The following is a 16,427-nucleotide window of genomic DNA, read 5'->3' on the forward strand; positions in this document are numbered from 1 at the left end:
CTTTGTGCCTCGTGGGGGTGGGGTGGGGGGGCAGCCCATCATGGGGGCCCGCCCATCATGGGGGCCCGGTTCCTTGTCCTTGCTCTAGGGTGGTGTGGTCCCTCCCTTGCTACCAGAGCACCTTCCATGTCTTGTCTGTGCTGTGTCTTGAACCAGGAACCTGCTGCTTCTTAGCCCAGTCCTTAACAGACTGAGCCACCACTGCCACCACCCTAATAAAAAAAAACCTTTAAACTCTCACTGATACGCCATCTGGAGGCTAGTTAATCCTTCATGCCTTATGAGCTGACCTGAAATTGGCAACAATCTGCAAGGAAAACATGCACACGCTCAAATGTTTGACACTTTTTACTACAGAAACCGATTAGAAAATAATTAGATCAGGTCCATCATCTATGGCCGACAAATGTAACACATATGAAGACTTTTTTTACACATAATCCATAGCAACAAAAGCCACAACAAGCTATTTCATATTGTAAAAGTATTTGAAAGATTTTGAAAATAAAAGGACAGCGAAGGCAACTATTTTACATAAAAGAAACAGAGGCACCGAGGGCTTCTTTAGAGATGATGGGAATCTGACTGTAAGTACAGTGGGGCAGAGCTATTTTCCAGGAGTTGCCTTTAGTATTTAATGGTGCAAAAGTTACACCTTTGGTCCGTTTGAAGAGATCAAGAAGGGGGGAAAAAAGCCCATGACCTGCGTAAGAAGGGCATCCAACTGTCCACCTCACACGGTCTATCTCAGCTTAATGTCTTTCAGGTCTCATTGCTGCAGCCTTTTAAACCTCTGCTGAAAGGAATTACCCCAAATTTGTCATGTTAAGGTGTCAAAACACCAACAGAACTGCAAGAAAACGGCAGAGAACATCTAGTGTCTAAGCCTAATTAAGGCTCAATTCACATTTCCAGTGACTAAACTCTGATTTTGTCCTTGTGTGAGACAGATTTAATTAGTGAATGGGGATCTATATATCCAGGGAATGTATTAAATACCTGCACGAATGTGAGCCGTCATGATGTGTAAATCTGATCTGATCAGCAAGCTGGAATCAAAGCATGAGGCTGGCAATGTGAAGAAAGCTGATTTTCTTCCCCCCACAATATAAATATTCTCAATTCTATAAAAACGATCTTAAATGTGCACTGTGCATACCGGTAATTTGTTTTTTTAAAGTCATCCCCATCAATGACCTTGGATCTGACCTTAACAACCAGCACACTACACATCTGCAATTGACATCATGAAAGCAGAGACACTTTCTTCAGCTCACGTCATCTTTAACCTGTCGCGTCGCCTTTCTCTCACGCGTTAACTAAAGCAAACAGAAGGTTTCGATGTGTCCAGACATCGGGGGTCGCCTACGAGGAGGCTCTCTTCTCCTCGTACGGAGACTCGTAGACCTCCATGGGTGGGCAGGTGCACACGAGGTGCTGGTCACCGTAGATGTCATCGATCCTGGAGATGCTTGGCCAGAATTTGGAGTCGGGCCTAATGAATGGCTGCAAAGGGAAGATAAAATGTCTAAATAAAGCATGTTTATGCTGTGAAAGAACTTGTTTTCTGCAAATACTGTATAGTAGTACAGTATTTTCTCTGTATTAATGTTATTTCCTGCTGCTTGGTACATCCACACCAGTTAAAAGCTGTCTGTTTGCCTTCTTTATACCCAGTCATTTGAATAAAGGGGTAATTCGCATATGTCGTCACTAGAGGGAGACACAGACGTTGAATCTCCAGACTGATTTTTGGCATATCCTGAATATCTGAAACGCCTCGATCTTATTGCTGTTGTCATTTATATCAGGATTCAAGCAGCATCAGTTCATGAGAGTGATTGAAGTACCAGCCTATTTAATCATGTATACAGGAGGATGCAGTTGCTCTGCACCATTGCACAGACAGGGTGAAAGTTGTACCAACTCTCTTATGTCACCAAATGAGTGAAACAACAATATGAAAACCTGGGTGTGCATCCTGAGGCACGCATACTTTGCTACACAATAGTTAGTAACATTAAATTTGGTCTATATTAAAGAGGCAATGTGGTCTGTTCGGTTTTCAAAAAGCACAGACAGGTAGTTAGATACACCAACAAGGAAGAGGATGTAATAGCAACACGAGAGCAGGGGCTGAGAGGAGGAGCTGGAGACACTCACCAAGGGGAAAGCGGCATGTTCCCGGGAGTAGGGTCTGTCCCAGGCGGAGGATGAGACGCAAGCCAGAGAGTGAGGGGCCATCTGCAAACAGATACACGTGAGGACCCTCACAGGTCAGAGCTGCCTACATCTGCTGGTTGAAGGCAGAATTTCCTCTCATACAGATACAGGAGCTGTGAAAGGCACCTTGAGGGGGTTGATGCGGGAGTCCATCCTTCCCTCCTCGATGTCAGCGATTTCCTGTCGGATACCCAGCAGAGCGTCGCAGAACCGGTCCATCTCGGCCTTGTCCTCCGACTCCGTGGGCTCGATCATTAAAGTTCCGGCCACCGGCCACGACATGGTGGGCGCATGGAAACCTGCACAACAAAATTCCAGTTTGCAGAGCCCAAAAAGAACACGCTCAAACAGGGCAAGTGTGCGCCATCGTACCGTAATCTTGGAGCCTCTTGGCCACGTCCACAGCCTCGATGTTGGCCGTCTTCTTGAAGGGCCTCACATCCAGAATGAACTCATGAGCTACAAAACCTGCAAAGGAAGGAAGGGAAAGTTGAACAGAAGCTGATCTGAATGAATGAAAGTGATGAAAATGCTCAAAACTCCAGAGCTTTCAAAGTTCACTACCTTTCCTGCCTCTGAAGAGGATCTTGTAGTGACTTTCCAGCCTTTTGGCCATGTAGTTGGCATTCAGGATGGCCACCTCTGAAGCATGAAGCAGTCCTTTGGCTCCCATCATCTAAAGACCCAGTCATTTAGTTTAACAAAACAGACATTTCTATATTCTCTGTTATCTGAACATGGTTCCTGTCTCAGATAGTCTCGACTGACCTTTATGTAGGCCCAGGAGATGGGCAGGATGGCGCTTGAGCCCCAGGGCGCGGCGCTGATGGTGCCCAGTGAGCTGCTGCTGTTGACTGAATGCATGGGTACCACAGGATGACTCGGGAGGAAGGGAGCGAGGTGGGCCTTCCTATGAAACATCAAACAATTTTCCTTTCTTAAACAGGTTTTTGCCTTTTCGAAATCCGATGACTTATTCAGAACGAGGGTTGATCGCTCGAGTGCGTCTGGTTACAGGTCGTTACTACTGAGGTGTGCGTTTTTTGTCAGCGTGTTAAACGTACACTCCGATCGGACCCATGCCGGGTCCACCTCCACCGTGAGGGATACAGAAGGTCTTGTGCAAGTTGAGGTGAGACACATCGGAGCCGTAGTCTCCAGGACGGCAGAGCCCAACCTGTTACACATCAATAACACAAATAAATAACACCAGATCACCAGAGGTTAAAGGTCAGTGAGCAATATCCTGCAACTGACAAGTGTCAATAATGACCGTACAACAACCGCCTGCATCTCCTACATTTCCCATCTGCCTCTCTCACCTGGGCGTTCATGTTGGCGCCGTCCAGATAGACCTGGCCGCCGTTCGCGTGAATCAGGTCGCAAACTTCTCTGACGTGCTCCTCAAACACGCCGAAGGTGGAGGGGTAGGTGAGCATCATGGCGGCCAGATTAGCCTTGTGTTTGTCCACCTGCAAGAGAGCAGCAGCGTTCATATACTGGTCATGAGGAGCGGCGAATCCAGTGCCCAGACACCGTTTGTCGACCTGTGATGACCTTTGTGTTGCGGTAGCTTTAAAGAGTTCTCACCAGAGCCTTCAGGTGTGCCAGGTCAGTGTTGCCGTCTTTGTCCACCTCCACCACCTGAACCTTCATGCCAGCCATCTGAGCGCTGGCTGGGTTGGTACCGTGGGCCGACTTGGGGATCAGACATACCTGAAGTCAAGGACAGAAAAGCGCCAATCAGCCAAAGTAAGGTTAATTAGAAAGGACTCATTTGTAGCATGACCATTTAGTTGAAGGACCTTCCTCATGGGCAGTGGTGGAGTGTAACTAAGTACTTTTACTTATGTGCTGTCCTGTTCTCAAGTACTGTGCTATACTTTTACAGTACAGTGTTCTCATTAATGAGTGTTTTAACTTTAAACTTCACAGCTGTATTTACTGAAGAGCTTATTAACGAAGGTATTTCTACATGTACATTTACCTGCACTTAAAAATCCAATGCATTTGTTTTTGCTTTTAACATCAATTTAATTATCTAGGAATTATGTGGATGACTGCCCGGCGTCCATTAAATTGTTTTAAAATATATGATGTTAAAGAACCTAATAAATACAACATTATTTTAGTATGCCAAAGGAGTTTAAAGTGTTATGTGAACAAAGGGGCTGTGACCTGACACCCTGCAACTAATATGTAACCTGTTCCAAATTGATTTTATCCCTTATTAGGGTGACACTTCTGACATTTTGCAATGAAGACACACAATGACTCGGTGGGTTGTGCAACCCTGTCAAATGACTGGAAGAGAAAACACAGCCGAGCCTGTCACTGAGTCTTAAAACATCCAAATATGGAATCTTGAAAGTAGGTGGCCTGTAGTCAGATGGCTGTGACCTCGGCCCCGATGTTTGCACAAATGGTTGTTAGTTTGGACCTTGACTGTTTCAAGGGATCATGCCACTATCTAAGACATACTAATAAGGGCTCTATTAGAAACAAAGGCCAATTTACGGGGCATGCTGAAAGACTTCAGTCAGCTAGTCTGTAATCTCCCAGGATGGCTTATCATCAGAAACTACGACTAATCAGCACTTGTTAGAGGTTTCAGGTCAAAGCTGCTGGGAGGTGATGGTGCTTGGACAATGTGACCCGTGTTCATGTGAACACAGAGCCTGACTGTCAAGGGCTGATATGGTGCGATGAGCATGAGGAAAGAACATAAAGATATCAATTACCTGTAAAGGATTAGGTATCAGCGAATGTTCATCCTCATATCTGAGGATAATAAAATTGGTAGATTGCCTTTTTTAAAAGGCCTGTATTCAGGTCCATGTCTGCACACCAACACCAAGTTTAGTTTAGGTAGGCAAAGACAAAAGTGCTTTACAACTGAAACTACTTTTGGATTTGATTGCAAGGCTTCTGGAACTTCTTTCTGTTTGTGATAAAGGGGGACACTTTCACTCTCTTTGACACACTCTCTAACAGAAACCTCATTGGTGTCGATTCCTGCTTCCACTGAAGCGCCGTTTCCTGGGAGCACACTTACAGTTCTTGAGTTTTCGCCTTTGGAGTTCAGGTAGGCTTTAATGGCAGCCAGGCCGGCATATTCTCCCTGAGCGCCACTGCAAGACAGGACAAAACGAAAGCATGGTCACATACTGGACATTCTTACCTCCGTACAGTTCAAAGGTCATCCCTCACAGGTGGGATGAACCTAGCAGCATGATAACAAACAGGCCAAGTGTGATAATAATAAACCCTGAGATAAGTGGTGATAGGCTGCAGAGGTGGGTGTGTTCCGTCCCCTCAAGCGTGCAGCATGACACGTTTTTCACAACCCTGCTTTGAGCAGACCTCAGAAACGCAGCCAAAGACATTATTGACAGAGGGGAAATGTTTACGACTGTAGTATTTTGCTTGGAAAAAAACTCTGGAAGATTAAACTGATCAGACTAATCTACTCTTTTGTATCAAGCTTTTAATGCGCCTCAATTTTCTACGCGTTGCGATGAAACTCTGGTGGCACTGAATCTGCAGACATGTACGGCCTGGGGCCTCATGTCTGATTCAAGCAGCATCAGCCTCTGTGGGCTCACCTGTTCGGCTGGAAGGAGATGCTATCATAACCTGTCACCTCGCACAGGTCCCTCTCCAGTTGTCTGAAAAGCTTCTGGTAGCCTTCAGCCTGATCCAGAGGCACGAAGGGGTGAATGTTGGCAAACTCCCCCCAGGTGATGGGCTGCGGGAGGAGAATGGCAGTGGAGTGACTTGTTTGTGATGGAAATAAATGACGACCTTTATCAGGGGTGTCAAATTTACGGCCCATGGGCCAAACCCGGCCCACATGAAGTTCAGATCCGGCCCCATGTGAGAGGAATATGATGGCGGAATTATGAAAGACCTAAACTGCAGTTTGTTCTTGCAGTTGTGGAACATGACTTGGTCCAAAATAGCAACACTCTAAATGTATATGTACTAACATACATACACACACGACATAAGAGATACATTTGGATTTCTCCTTATCTATGGATTAAGATATTATTTTAGTAGTCAGGCCCACTAGAGATCCATCTTTGTTGTGGACTAAAGGTAGTTTGACACTCCTGACCAGTCTCTGTCGTTTCATCACAGGGTTGGACTCACCATGAGCTCTGAGGAGCTGTTCAGCTTCATGGTGCAGGAACCCTGAAGAAGAACCAGCAGCGTTTAAAATGCGATCACAAGATGGGAGGAAATGCTTGCAGCTCACGTGCTTCTGGATATTACTGACCAGTGGGATCATGCTGTGCACCAATGAGATGTCCTTGTTCTCCAGGCGCTTCATGTATCTCACGATGTTGGTCTCAGAATGATAACTGGAGAGAGGATCAACACAGGGTGTCCCATGTCAGTGCTTGCCAGCCAGTAATTTCCCACGGAGGCCTGGTTGCTCCGCACACTGGCACGACACCACCATTGTTGGTGGACGTAAGTCATATTTAACCTCTTGAAAAGACTTAACTTTAAGCTTTCAATTGAGCAATAATTTCCAGCCCAACTGGAACGTTTGCAATTGAGATTCTAAAACCTGTTTTTTGGCTTACTGTCTGCATGCAATAAATTTCCATCTGTTGTGGCACGTTCTCAGCACCTCCCCACTCCTGTCTGAAATGTTAGGAGTTCATCTAAGTTCTGCAAGATCTGGAAGGCTGACCTGACTCCCAACAGAGCCGGTCACTTCTTTTGGCATGTCAAGAACATAAATTTAAGGATTTTTTTTTTAATGCCAACTGTTTACTTGATATCTCAGTAGACGAACACATTGTGATGAATGTTAACAGCTGTTCTGCCAGACCTGTTAAAGATTGGGTGTGTGAGGTATTTGCTCGTCCTCTTCAAAGGACTTCCCATGATCCCTTTGGGCCGTTCCCCCATCTGCTCGGCGATCAGCTCCTGACAACAGAACGGTTAAAGGACAACCGCAGGTAAAACACTGAGGGGAGCTGACAAGGAAAGCATGCAAAAAATAAAAAGGAGAAGACGTACAGCTGAAGATTCACAGCCGAAGACCCAGAGCAGGTCGTCTAAATCCCTCTCGGACACCGTCTCATCCAGAGAAACGCCCAGCTGTTGACAGAGAACAGCACTGTTATCAATAAAGGCATTATTACTAGTGTGCAAGTGATATTCAAAGAACAGATCTTTTAAAGAAAACGTTTGACGGACGTGACGGTGCACGTGAATTCCAGTTCCAGTGTTTTACGAGACTGCTGTAGCACAAGTTAATGAACCACCCGGACACCCACCACTCCCTCGCTGTACAGTCTCAGATTTAGCTGCCTCTGAGCTGCTCTCTCCAGGATGTCTTTGGCTGCCACCCCACAGGTGATCTTTAAGGTGTCGAAAAACATGTCACTGTGTAGCCGGTGCCCCGCTCTCTTCAGGCCTGAAAAACAAGTGCGGCATCCAGTTACCGAGACACCAAAGCCTTTGACTGCGTCATGACTCAATAGCAGTACGTCTGCGGTGCATCGAATCGGTCTGGATGAGGGAAAAGTCACCTTCGGCGAGGATCAGAGTGGCGCTGTGCGTTCTCTTGGCGATGTGTTTGAGCCCCTGCGGACCGTGATACAGAGCAAACATGGCGGCCATGTTGGCGAGCAGAGCCTGGGGTAAAGGTATAAATAGAGATACTTTATCTGGCATCATGAAAAAGTATTATATTTCAATTGCTGCCAAACAACATGTTTTATTGGCAGAGGGGGGTGTCTAGGTTTTACCTGTGCAGTACAGATGTTGCTGGTTGCTTTGTCTCTGCGGATGTGTTGCTCTCTGGTTTGCAAAGCCAGTCGAAACACCTCCTTCCCAGCTGCATCTCTGAAAGAGAAATATGCATATTTAACGAATTGGTGCAGCTTGAGCTTTGCCTCGTTGTGAGGGTCTGACTTTGTCCTAATGTCCCTGGCTATTTTGGTGACGCAGTGACATATGGGGAAGTTTCTTAAGGATAAAAACATGTTTTGCAGGGCTTTTTGAAGCGGTTTGTCTCACCTTGTGACTCCGACCATTCGGCCAGGCATCATCCTCACCAGGTTCTCTTTCACGGCAAAGAAGGCAGCGTGAGGACCACCGTAGCAAAGAGGAACCCCAAACCTCTGGGAGCTGCCGAGCGCGATGTCGAATCCAAACTCTCCCGGAGGCCGCAGCACACAAAGCGCCAACAGGTCTGTGGCGCAGCAAGCCAAAGCCTGGATACAGCAAAAAGAGGCTGTATTATCAACCTCAGTGCTGCCCCATAAAGACCCCTCTCATGTGCTCTTACCCCTCCCTTGTGTGCCCGGTCCACCAGAGCAGTGAAGTCTTCCACCCTGCCGTCAGTGTCCGGATACTGGACGAGTACCCCAGTCACGTCCTTCCCGCTGAAGTCCATCTCATGAGGCAGCATCAGCACGGTTTTCACTCCGATATAACTGCAAGACAAGTGAGTCACGCTGGTTTATAGAACTGTTATACATTAGTCAACATTCAAAAAAAATGAGCTTTTGTAACAAACCGCTGGATGATTTCAGTACACATACTTGGCTCTGGTCTGCACTACAGCTATAGTTTGCGGGTGGCAGCGTGGGTCAATATAGAAAGTTCTTCTTTTGTTCTGTCTGTAAGGAGTTGGCGAGTAAACACAGTTAGTGATAAGTAAAAGATTAAAGACAGGAAACAACTGTAACACACGTGTAACACCATGTGCTCTGAAAACTGAAATGATTGTACCTGTGGCAGAGCTGCATGGCCTCGGCAGCAGCCGTCCCTTCATCCAGCAAGGAAGCGTTGGCCACTGACATGCCGGTGATGTCACATATCATGGTCTGGTAGTTGAGGAGGGACTCCAGGCGACCCTGAGAAACTTCAGGCTGGTAGGGTGTGTACTGAGTTACCCTGACAACAGGACAGGAACGGTCAGTCCAGCAGTGTGATTTCAGACCGGAGGACAACAGCACAAAAGATGGGGGTGTCGGAGGCGGGGGTCAGGACAGTGGAATGCTTTGTGTGACTCCCTCGTGTTGGAGATTTGCAGAAATCAAAAAAAGCATCTGACCTCAAATGAGCTAAAGTCATGGGACTCATGATTTAAAGCAGCAGAGAGTTATTACTGGCTTCAGGTGTTCCGCCGTCATCTGACACCACTCACCAGCCAGAATTTTCCAGCAGATTGCGCTGGATGGGGGGTGGCACCGAGCAGTTGTAGTAACCCATGCCGATGTAGGACCTCCACACTTTGTTCATCGATGCGATCTTCTGTAGGGACTCCAGGATCTCATTCTCACCTGCAAATATTGTAGTAAGTCAACTCATCACATCACCAAAGCCACAAAGTTTTGCCACACTATTTATGAGCCCAGCAAACATTCCTCGGGAAGTGGCTCAGTCTGGCACATGATCAGAACAATCAGCCACACCCGTTAATACGCCTCCACCCTCAAACATCTTACATGCAAACACATGCAAGGTTTTTTCGGTTTTCCAGTCGACTGAGCCAACAATGGCAAATGCACCCTTCCATTCTGCGCTGACATTCAGTAATTGCACGCTCAGCCTTTGAGATTCCTCTGACTTCCTGTGCTGCTTAGCAACTCAGAGGAATAGACAACCCCATCTATCCCAAACAAGAGCCCTAATCTGTCCTGTTTTGACCCAAAAAGGACACTATTATCTCCCTGGTCATTAGGACTGGAGTCTGTAAACACATGTTATTCCTGTCCAGGATATGTTTAGAGGTGTTGGCGTTCTGTGTTTGTGAGTTTGTTTCAGAAGAGTGCTTTCCCATGGTCCTGGAGTTCTGCAGGGCAGCGCACAAAAAAGCCTGATTCACAATCATCCAGGAGGTCCATTGTTGGAGTGAGAATCTCTCGCTCGCTTTGCAAACTGAAGCCCCTTCAAAGCTGAATAAGCAGAAAAGAAGCCCAGACTCGGGTCGGGTCCGTTCCTTCAGCATGGCTTACTGCATTATGAAACATAGTCAGGAGAGGGATGGACGTCCGGACAGGTCAAGGCTTTGTGGTTGCCCATCATGCCACTCAATCACCACTGTACATATAAGGTTATTTTCATCAAGCCACAGCTGAAATTGTCCAAATCAGGGAAAAAAAAAAACATAACACTATGGCCATGCATCATTATTCACAGCTCAAATCTACTCCAGCCAATGTCTCAATTCTCCAGACTGCATCTGTTGTAAATGCAAACAAGCGAATCCATGCACAGCAGCGAATAAAACTATATCTGCCCTTAAAAGAGAGCTTGGATGCATGGACACTGGATGGATGGGGGTGTAGAGAGAGAAGAATAAAACGGCACCCTGGCAAATCCTATGCAAGACAATCTGAAGTCACCTTATTAGGAAGCCTCTCGGCTGTGATGTAATGTGAACGCTATAACCAGATTGAACTGGACTTGGGCCTGAGCTCAAGGCTCAACTTTACACTCCAGTTGCCATCCTATGAGCATCGGCTTCCCAACAGGAGATTGGTGCCGCTCGCCGAGTTTCTCAAAAACAACTCCAAATATGTTCAAAGGAAGACTTAACTGGGGAGAGCGCTTCCCGGAACACAATAGAGGCGCAACCTACATTTCAGCCACTCGCTCGGCTCTATTCAGCGCCCGTTTCATGTGGGAGGATGGCTGCTGGAGAGTGGGACCAAAAAAAAAAAGCAGCTTTGCAAACATTTCCACGATTGTTTGATGCGCCAGTGATGCGCGAAGTGATGGTGCTGCACAAGCAGAGCATATTTTCCGAAATAAAGATAAACTTACAGACTGGATCATCCATTTTCATGCTGCGCCGCATTCGGATCGAGCTTGGCACCGTGTTTTCGATCAACTGGTCGATCGACTGTCACAGGAATGATTTTAAAAAAAGAAGATTTTGATCAATAATTAGCAACATAATTGAGCAGGTGGTTTATGCATTTTTAGGCACTGTTAATTTTCTGTGAAGGGGGCGTGCGAAGGGGACTCTTACTCTTACCTCGAGTCCCAGAACATCCAGCATTTCTCTCTTCTCTCGGTCACCTGGACCGATATGCCTCTCTGTAAAATCATCATGTCTGGGTAATATTCTCTCTATCTGCCTGGACGAGATGGCCGCGGAAGTCCTCAAACCCCTGAGCGCCGCTCCTGCTGAGGATGATGGGGATAGTGATGAGGCGGACGCACCGCGGGTCCGGATCCTGCCCTGAACTTTCCACGCCAGGCGACTCTTCTCAGTCAGATGCCGACACGGGGCGCGGGGATTCGCCGACTTGGCCAAGAGGAGTCCCCAGGACTTGGCGCAGCTCTGCATCTCCGAAATCTCTGGGAGGAAGGTCCAATAACCCTGAAACGGTGTCTGCTGCCGTGACCTCCGCGCGTTCGACTGCTTTTCCTACTGCTCCCTGCAGGAATCTCTGCTCACTCCGAAAAGCCCCAGGATTTATACAACAGCATCGTTGCACAAAAGCGCACCAATCAGAGCGCAGCGCTCTGTGACGTGGTCAGGACGCCAGAAAAACAGCAGCGAAACTTTTTAACCCCCCCCCCCCCCCACACACACACACACACACACACACACGCCACCACTACCCTCCCCTCACGTGCCCCAGCTCGCGAGATGCCGAAGTTGGAAATCGGGAACTTAGAACTTTTCGGGATTAAAGCCACGGGAAAAAATTCTAATGAACCATCTCACGCGAAATATGACAATCTGACAAAATAAGATGATTATGAGGCTTTAAAAAAGACTATATGATTTACGAAATGGGGCCAAAATGCACTTTCAATTTTGAAGCATTGAGCACTGCGTCGCAGCAGCCAGGGCTGCATTAGGGTCGATGTTGAGCCAAAGGAAGGGTTTTTTTTCTCCCTATTGTTTATTTGCAAAGATCCTCACAGCATGAATTCACAGTTTCAATAGATTCCATGACGTCAGCGGTTTTATTTACAACTCTTTCTTGCACACGTTGAAAAGAAATAATCAATTCTTTTTCTGATCAAGTCATTTCTCCTTAGGTCAGCAGCTCTTATGGAATAAATGGGCCAAGGGCTCGTTTGTGTCAATAAATAATACTAATGCTTTTAAAGATATATATAATTTAGACAGATCAAAAACAAGTTGTGTTGCTGGCACCAATCAAATCAGAATCACCCTAATGGCCATAACCCACCACGAGTAATAGATATTAACATTTAATCCCCGCCGTCATCACGGATGCCTCGAAGGCTGCGTCCTGGTGAATCGTCCTGATGCTGGGTGCGGTAGTAGAACTAGAACCTGTCTACCTGTTGGGGTTGGCAACACTCTGCGTGGTTAAGCAAACAAAACCAAGAGGTCGCGAAGCTCATGTGTAATTTCCGAACATCTGAAAGCAGCTGGATCATTGCCTAACCCTAAATGAACTTATATTTCCTGAATGCAGTCATGATCAACCTCAATGTGGTGTTAAATGTAGCTCATTCACTTTAACTTGTTTTAGTTGTCATGCAGTTTATCTACACACAGTATGCGGCTATGCTAAAGACAATTTAATTGCAGGTCCTTTTAACAACTAAAACCTTTGTTCACAGCTTTTCTCCAGTGAACATTTTCTCTGATAGCAAAGATGAACTGTGGGGAAAATGTCGTATCTTTGTCATCTTTAAAAAATCTCTTTTCCTGTAATATGAAAAATGTTTCCGTTGTGGATCTCAGAGGACCAACCCCTGCAAGAAAGTGGTGCAGCCCTTCAACACTTGTACTGTGCAGACTTCTCCTCAAATATTTACAGGCCTTTGATGCCAAATATTTTCTGTGGTTTGGTGCCACGTGTTAATCCGGTTACACTGGATGATAGAAATTTGTCTGCACTCACATCAGAGAAACAAATATTCTGTTACTCCTTGTTTTTTGTAAATACGTGTAAGAGCCCAGAATTATACAGTAAAAAAAAAAAATCCAGATAAATTATGCCGATGATCTCACTCAGCTTGTTTCCTCATTCTGCAGCAAACTGTCTCTTCTTTCCTTCCATAAATTCCCAGCAATAATGCCTAAAAACAGCAGAAGCCCAAGGTTTCGGTTAGAGATAAATTTCTGCCAGCAGTCCTCCGGTTTGTTGATGTCCAATGTGTAAATCTGTAAGAGAGGGAGGAAACGATTACTTTAAAACTGCATGTTTGAGGACAACAATAGCCCTTAATGGCAGCCAAGGTCCAGACTTCAGACTTCTCACCTGATAAATTAGATGAATGGCGACTGTTGATAGCGTGCCATAATAGGGAAGGGTCTGCTCAGCATTGATCCCGGCTGTAATAAATCCAGACATCATGGCTACTGCAAAGCCACTCAGCCATGTTTTGGTTTGTCCCTGGAACCTCAGGGCAGTAGATTTGACTCCTACTTTAATATCGTCTTCCTTATCCTGCTAACCAGAGAGAGAGGAGGTCAAGAATGTGTTGAAGACACAGTCCTAACCAAAGCCAATTTGCACCCTACGTTTCTATGGCAACTTCACAAACATGTTAGCTGTATACATGCTTTAACGCAGGAATGACAGCCTCGTTTAATGAGCCTGATAAAAATACATTTACATGTACAAACATATATTTTGATTTATTATGATTATGATAACTAAATGTACACACATGTATGCATAGTAATTGCAGAGTAATAACAGCAGCAGTTTATGCATATTTCATGTTAAAGATGAGCAATTAAGAAATTAATCCTAAACAGCACCTGAGCTTCTTTATCAAAAGTTTTATCTAAGTGCTTCAAATGAAAGGTCACAAGAAACAACGGAGCTCAAACTTCACCTGATGTGCATATATAGTGTCGTATATGAGCGTCCACATCACGCCAGAGAAATACAGCGGGAGACACACGGACCAGTCACAGGAGCCCTTGATGGCAGACCAGCCAAGCAGCGCCCCCCAGTTGAACGTTAGTCCTTAGCAGAAAAAAATGAAGGGACATCGGGCTGAAAGATGCTTTGTAGATGGGATTAATTATATAAAAACAAAAATGACATATGTTTTCATGGCGGTATATACCCAACACAAGCTGTGGCCAGTACGTGATCCTCTTCATCAACGGGTAGGTGAAGACGAGAGATAACGAAGCAGCACCCAGAGCTATGCTGTGAAGAGTAAATGAACTTTTATGGTTGTGGGTTTTCTTTTAAAAAGTTTTACAAGAGGTTTTCATATGGACACCAAAAAGAGGTCTAACTTTTTAATTTAAGCTCAAACTAAAAATGTTCATAAATGTTAGCTGAATTCATAATACCCAGAACTTTACATTTTTATTTTATTTTTAAGGATCAATACCATCCTTGTGGTTAATATGAAGACTATGAGATACCTGTAATAGTTGAGACACAAAAGAACCCCAAGAGCCAGAGAGAGCTGCCCTCCTAGAAAGACAAGTGCCTGCATTCGAGAAATTTCTCCTGAAGCGATGGGTCGCGTCGCCGTCCGTGCCACCTGCACCAAAATATTTAATCAAACTCTTAAATCTCAGCTTTATGAGTTGCTAATGATTAATCTCCTCATTTACCTTTTTATCAAAGTCTTTATCCCACATGTCATTGATGGTGCATCCTGCTCCTCTCATCAGCAGTGCTCCTGTACCAAAAAGGGACAGCATGCCCAGATGTGGTAAACATCCAGGGTCGGAGGCCAGTGCGATGCTCCACGTGCATGGAAGGTACAGCAACCATGTCCCTAAAATCCACAGAAATGCTATTAATCCAGGAAATTGACATGTAAACAACTTGGAGCCTCTAAAGGCAGGACATCTTTGACTGGGTGAATGTCCAGGGTCAAACAAAACACGTCACACTAACGGCATTTGTTTTCAGTAGGTTTCACAATACTAACAATACAGACCATATGTGGTCAGCGGGTGCACCTTTGTGCATGAATCAGCTTGTTTTTTGAATCATGTTAACAGTTTTTTTTTCTCCTTTGACCTCTGTTGCAATCATATAAAATTATACTGTACATTTATTTTCAACTAAATAACTTATTACATTTTAAACTCTTAATACATTTTACATACTATTGACTTCACATTAATGTATGCTGTTTCTCTTTAAAGCACTTTTAAATGCCTGTATAACAAGTATTGAAAAGCAAATACATGTACAAACCAATTGGTTTGTCTAGTCTCATCAGTCGGAGGTATGGCTGAACGGGCGCTGGTGATGAATTCACAATTGAAGCAGCCGAAAACCTGAATGACCTCTTCCCAGAGTGGAGTGTTCTCCAAAGTCCGGGTGATGATCTCACTGCAGGGGAAAACGCTCTTGGTAACACACTGGAATCTGACTGAAGAGCATCTTCATGCCTTCCTCCTCTCGTGTTCAGGAAGGAGTTGGATGTGTAAACACAGAGGCAAGAACTTCCATGGTGACTCCTCCACAGGCCTTTGGCGGTCCTGCTCAACAGCATAGCTGGGGACATGGTGTTTCTGACAGGTTACACAAAACACACAGAAGCATTCTGTCAGTCGCTTGTCACAAAGGAGGTCTAAAATGCTGAAGGGGACATTCCTTTGGTAGAGGATTACGTCCTGGTTACTCCGCTGTCTAAAGCTTGAATATCGTGAGCAAACAATGACAATTTTCTTGAGAATGTAGCTATGAAAAATGTTCGAGAAAATATCATGTATAACTAGCCCCGAAATTGTTACTGACAACATGTTGAGGGTTAGTCAATAAGTAGTTTCGCTATCTGGAAATTGAACAGAATTTATGTAACCGTATCCCTGTTGTTGACAGCTTACCAACGATAAAACTTACAACGTACGTCACATGAGACAGAATAGGACTTTCATAGAAAACGATCCATTTTCAGGACGTTCACTCCACACATTAGTCTTTTCCTGTTATGGTACGCACAACATTTGGTTCCGGAAAGACACTAGCACGACACGGAACCAATGACAAGGAAGAATCTGGTGGTTTCTGTAGTTGTGCGTGTGCACTCCACTTAACATCTTTTTTGAAGAAAAAAAACAAAAAAAAAAACATAGCTTCTTTAAAACCCTTCATATTTTAAACTCTAACATCGTTATTTGCTGTATGTTGCATAAGGGAACACCATGTTAAGCACATATTGTTGTTTTGCGAAGCCGCTAAGCATGTTATTTTTAAAGTTGAGCAACTTTAGCAGGAAATATGTTGTAGCTTTTAATTGGTATT

At 45.2% G+C, this 16,427-nt stretch overlaps 2 protein-coding genes across 4 annotated transcripts; both read right to left on the reverse strand.

The window, feature by feature from the left end:
* Window positions 1-333: 333 nt before the first annotated feature.
* gldc (glycine dehydrogenase (decarboxylating)) lies at window positions 334-11,669 on the reverse strand. Its single transcript, XM_003975115.3, has 25 exons — window positions 11,237-11,669; window positions 11,023-11,101; window positions 9,401-9,536; window positions 8,983-9,147; window positions 8,793-8,870; window positions 8,537-8,684; window positions 8,266-8,462; window positions 7,995-8,091; window positions 7,776-7,881; window positions 7,521-7,660; window positions 7,261-7,341; window positions 7,070-7,167; window positions 6,506-6,590; window positions 6,379-6,420; window positions 5,829-5,971; window positions 5,279-5,354; window positions 3,814-3,939; window positions 3,546-3,695; window positions 3,288-3,400; window positions 2,992-3,133; window positions 2,788-2,899; window positions 2,596-2,691; window positions 2,350-2,522; window positions 2,164-2,244; window positions 334-1,506 (listed from the first exon to the last, which is right to left on the reverse strand). The coding sequence occupies exons 1-25, from the start codon at window positions 11,549-11,551 to the stop codon at window positions 1,366-1,368; spliced, it is 3,120 nt and encodes a 1,039-aa protein (XP_003975164.2). The 5' UTR covers window positions 11,552-11,669; the 3' UTR covers window positions 334-1,365.
* Window positions 11,670-12,092: 423 nt separating this feature from the next.
* coq2 (coenzyme Q2 4-hydroxybenzoate polyprenyltransferase) lies at window positions 12,093-16,156 on the reverse strand. 3 transcript variants are annotated; one of them, XM_003975225.3, is made up of 8 exons: window positions 16,026-16,156; window positions 15,375-15,694; window positions 14,780-14,946; window positions 14,585-14,706; window positions 14,275-14,360; window positions 14,038-14,171; window positions 13,455-13,643; window positions 12,093-13,357 (listed from the first exon to the last, which is right to left on the reverse strand). In XM_003975225.3, the coding sequence occupies exons 2-8, from the start codon at window positions 15,685-15,687 to the stop codon at window positions 13,205-13,207; spliced, it is 1,164 nt and encodes a 387-aa protein (XP_003975274.2). In that variant the 5' UTR covers window positions 15,688-15,694; window positions 16,026-16,156; the 3' UTR covers window positions 12,093-13,204. The 3 variants fall into 3 exon arrangements, with proteins under 3 accessions (XP_003975274.2, XP_011614314.1, XP_011614315.1); XM_011616012.2 differs by having other exon boundaries at window positions 16,010-16,142; XM_011616013.2 differs by having other exon boundaries at window positions 16,033-16,141.
* Window positions 16,157-16,427: the final 271 nt, after the last annotated feature.

This window comes from Takifugu rubripes, chromosome 21 (assembly GCF_901000725.2).
Source record: "Takifugu rubripes chromosome 21, fTakRub1.2, whole genome shotgun sequence".
NCBI lineage: Eukaryota > Metazoa > Chordata > Actinopteri > Tetraodontiformes > Tetraodontidae > Takifugu > Takifugu rubripes.

What these genes read in the sequence shown, in the direction of transcription:
- gldc (XM_003975115.3), bottom strand. Translation starts at nt 11,551, where the DNA reads ATGCAGAGCTGCGCCAAGTCCTGGGGACTCCTCTTGGCCAAGTCGGCG. An exon ending in GTAGTGCAGACCAGAGCCAA is followed by an intron (nt 8,685 to 8,792) that starts GTATGTGTACTG and finishes CTTGTCTTGCAG; the next exon opens with TTATATCGGAGTGAAAACCG. An exon ending in GACTGTACAGCGAGGGAGTG is followed by an intron (nt 7,342 to 7,520) that starts GTGGGTGTCCGG and finishes CTCTGTCAACAG; the next exon opens with CTGGGCGTTTCTCTGGATGA.
- coq2 (XM_003975225.3), bottom strand. Translation starts at nt 15,687, where the DNA reads ATGTCCCCAGCTATGCTGTTGAGCAGGACCGCCAAAGGCCTGTGGAGG. An exon ending in CTGGCCACAGCTTGTGTTGG is followed by an intron (nt 14,172 to 14,274) that starts GTATATACCGCC and finishes TTTTCTGCTAAG; the next exon opens with GACTAACGTTCAACTGGGGG. An exon ending in ACACTATATATGCACATCAG is followed by an intron (nt 13,644 to 14,037) that starts GTGAAGTTTGAG and finishes TCTGGTTAGCAG; the next exon opens with GATAAGGAAGACGATATTAA.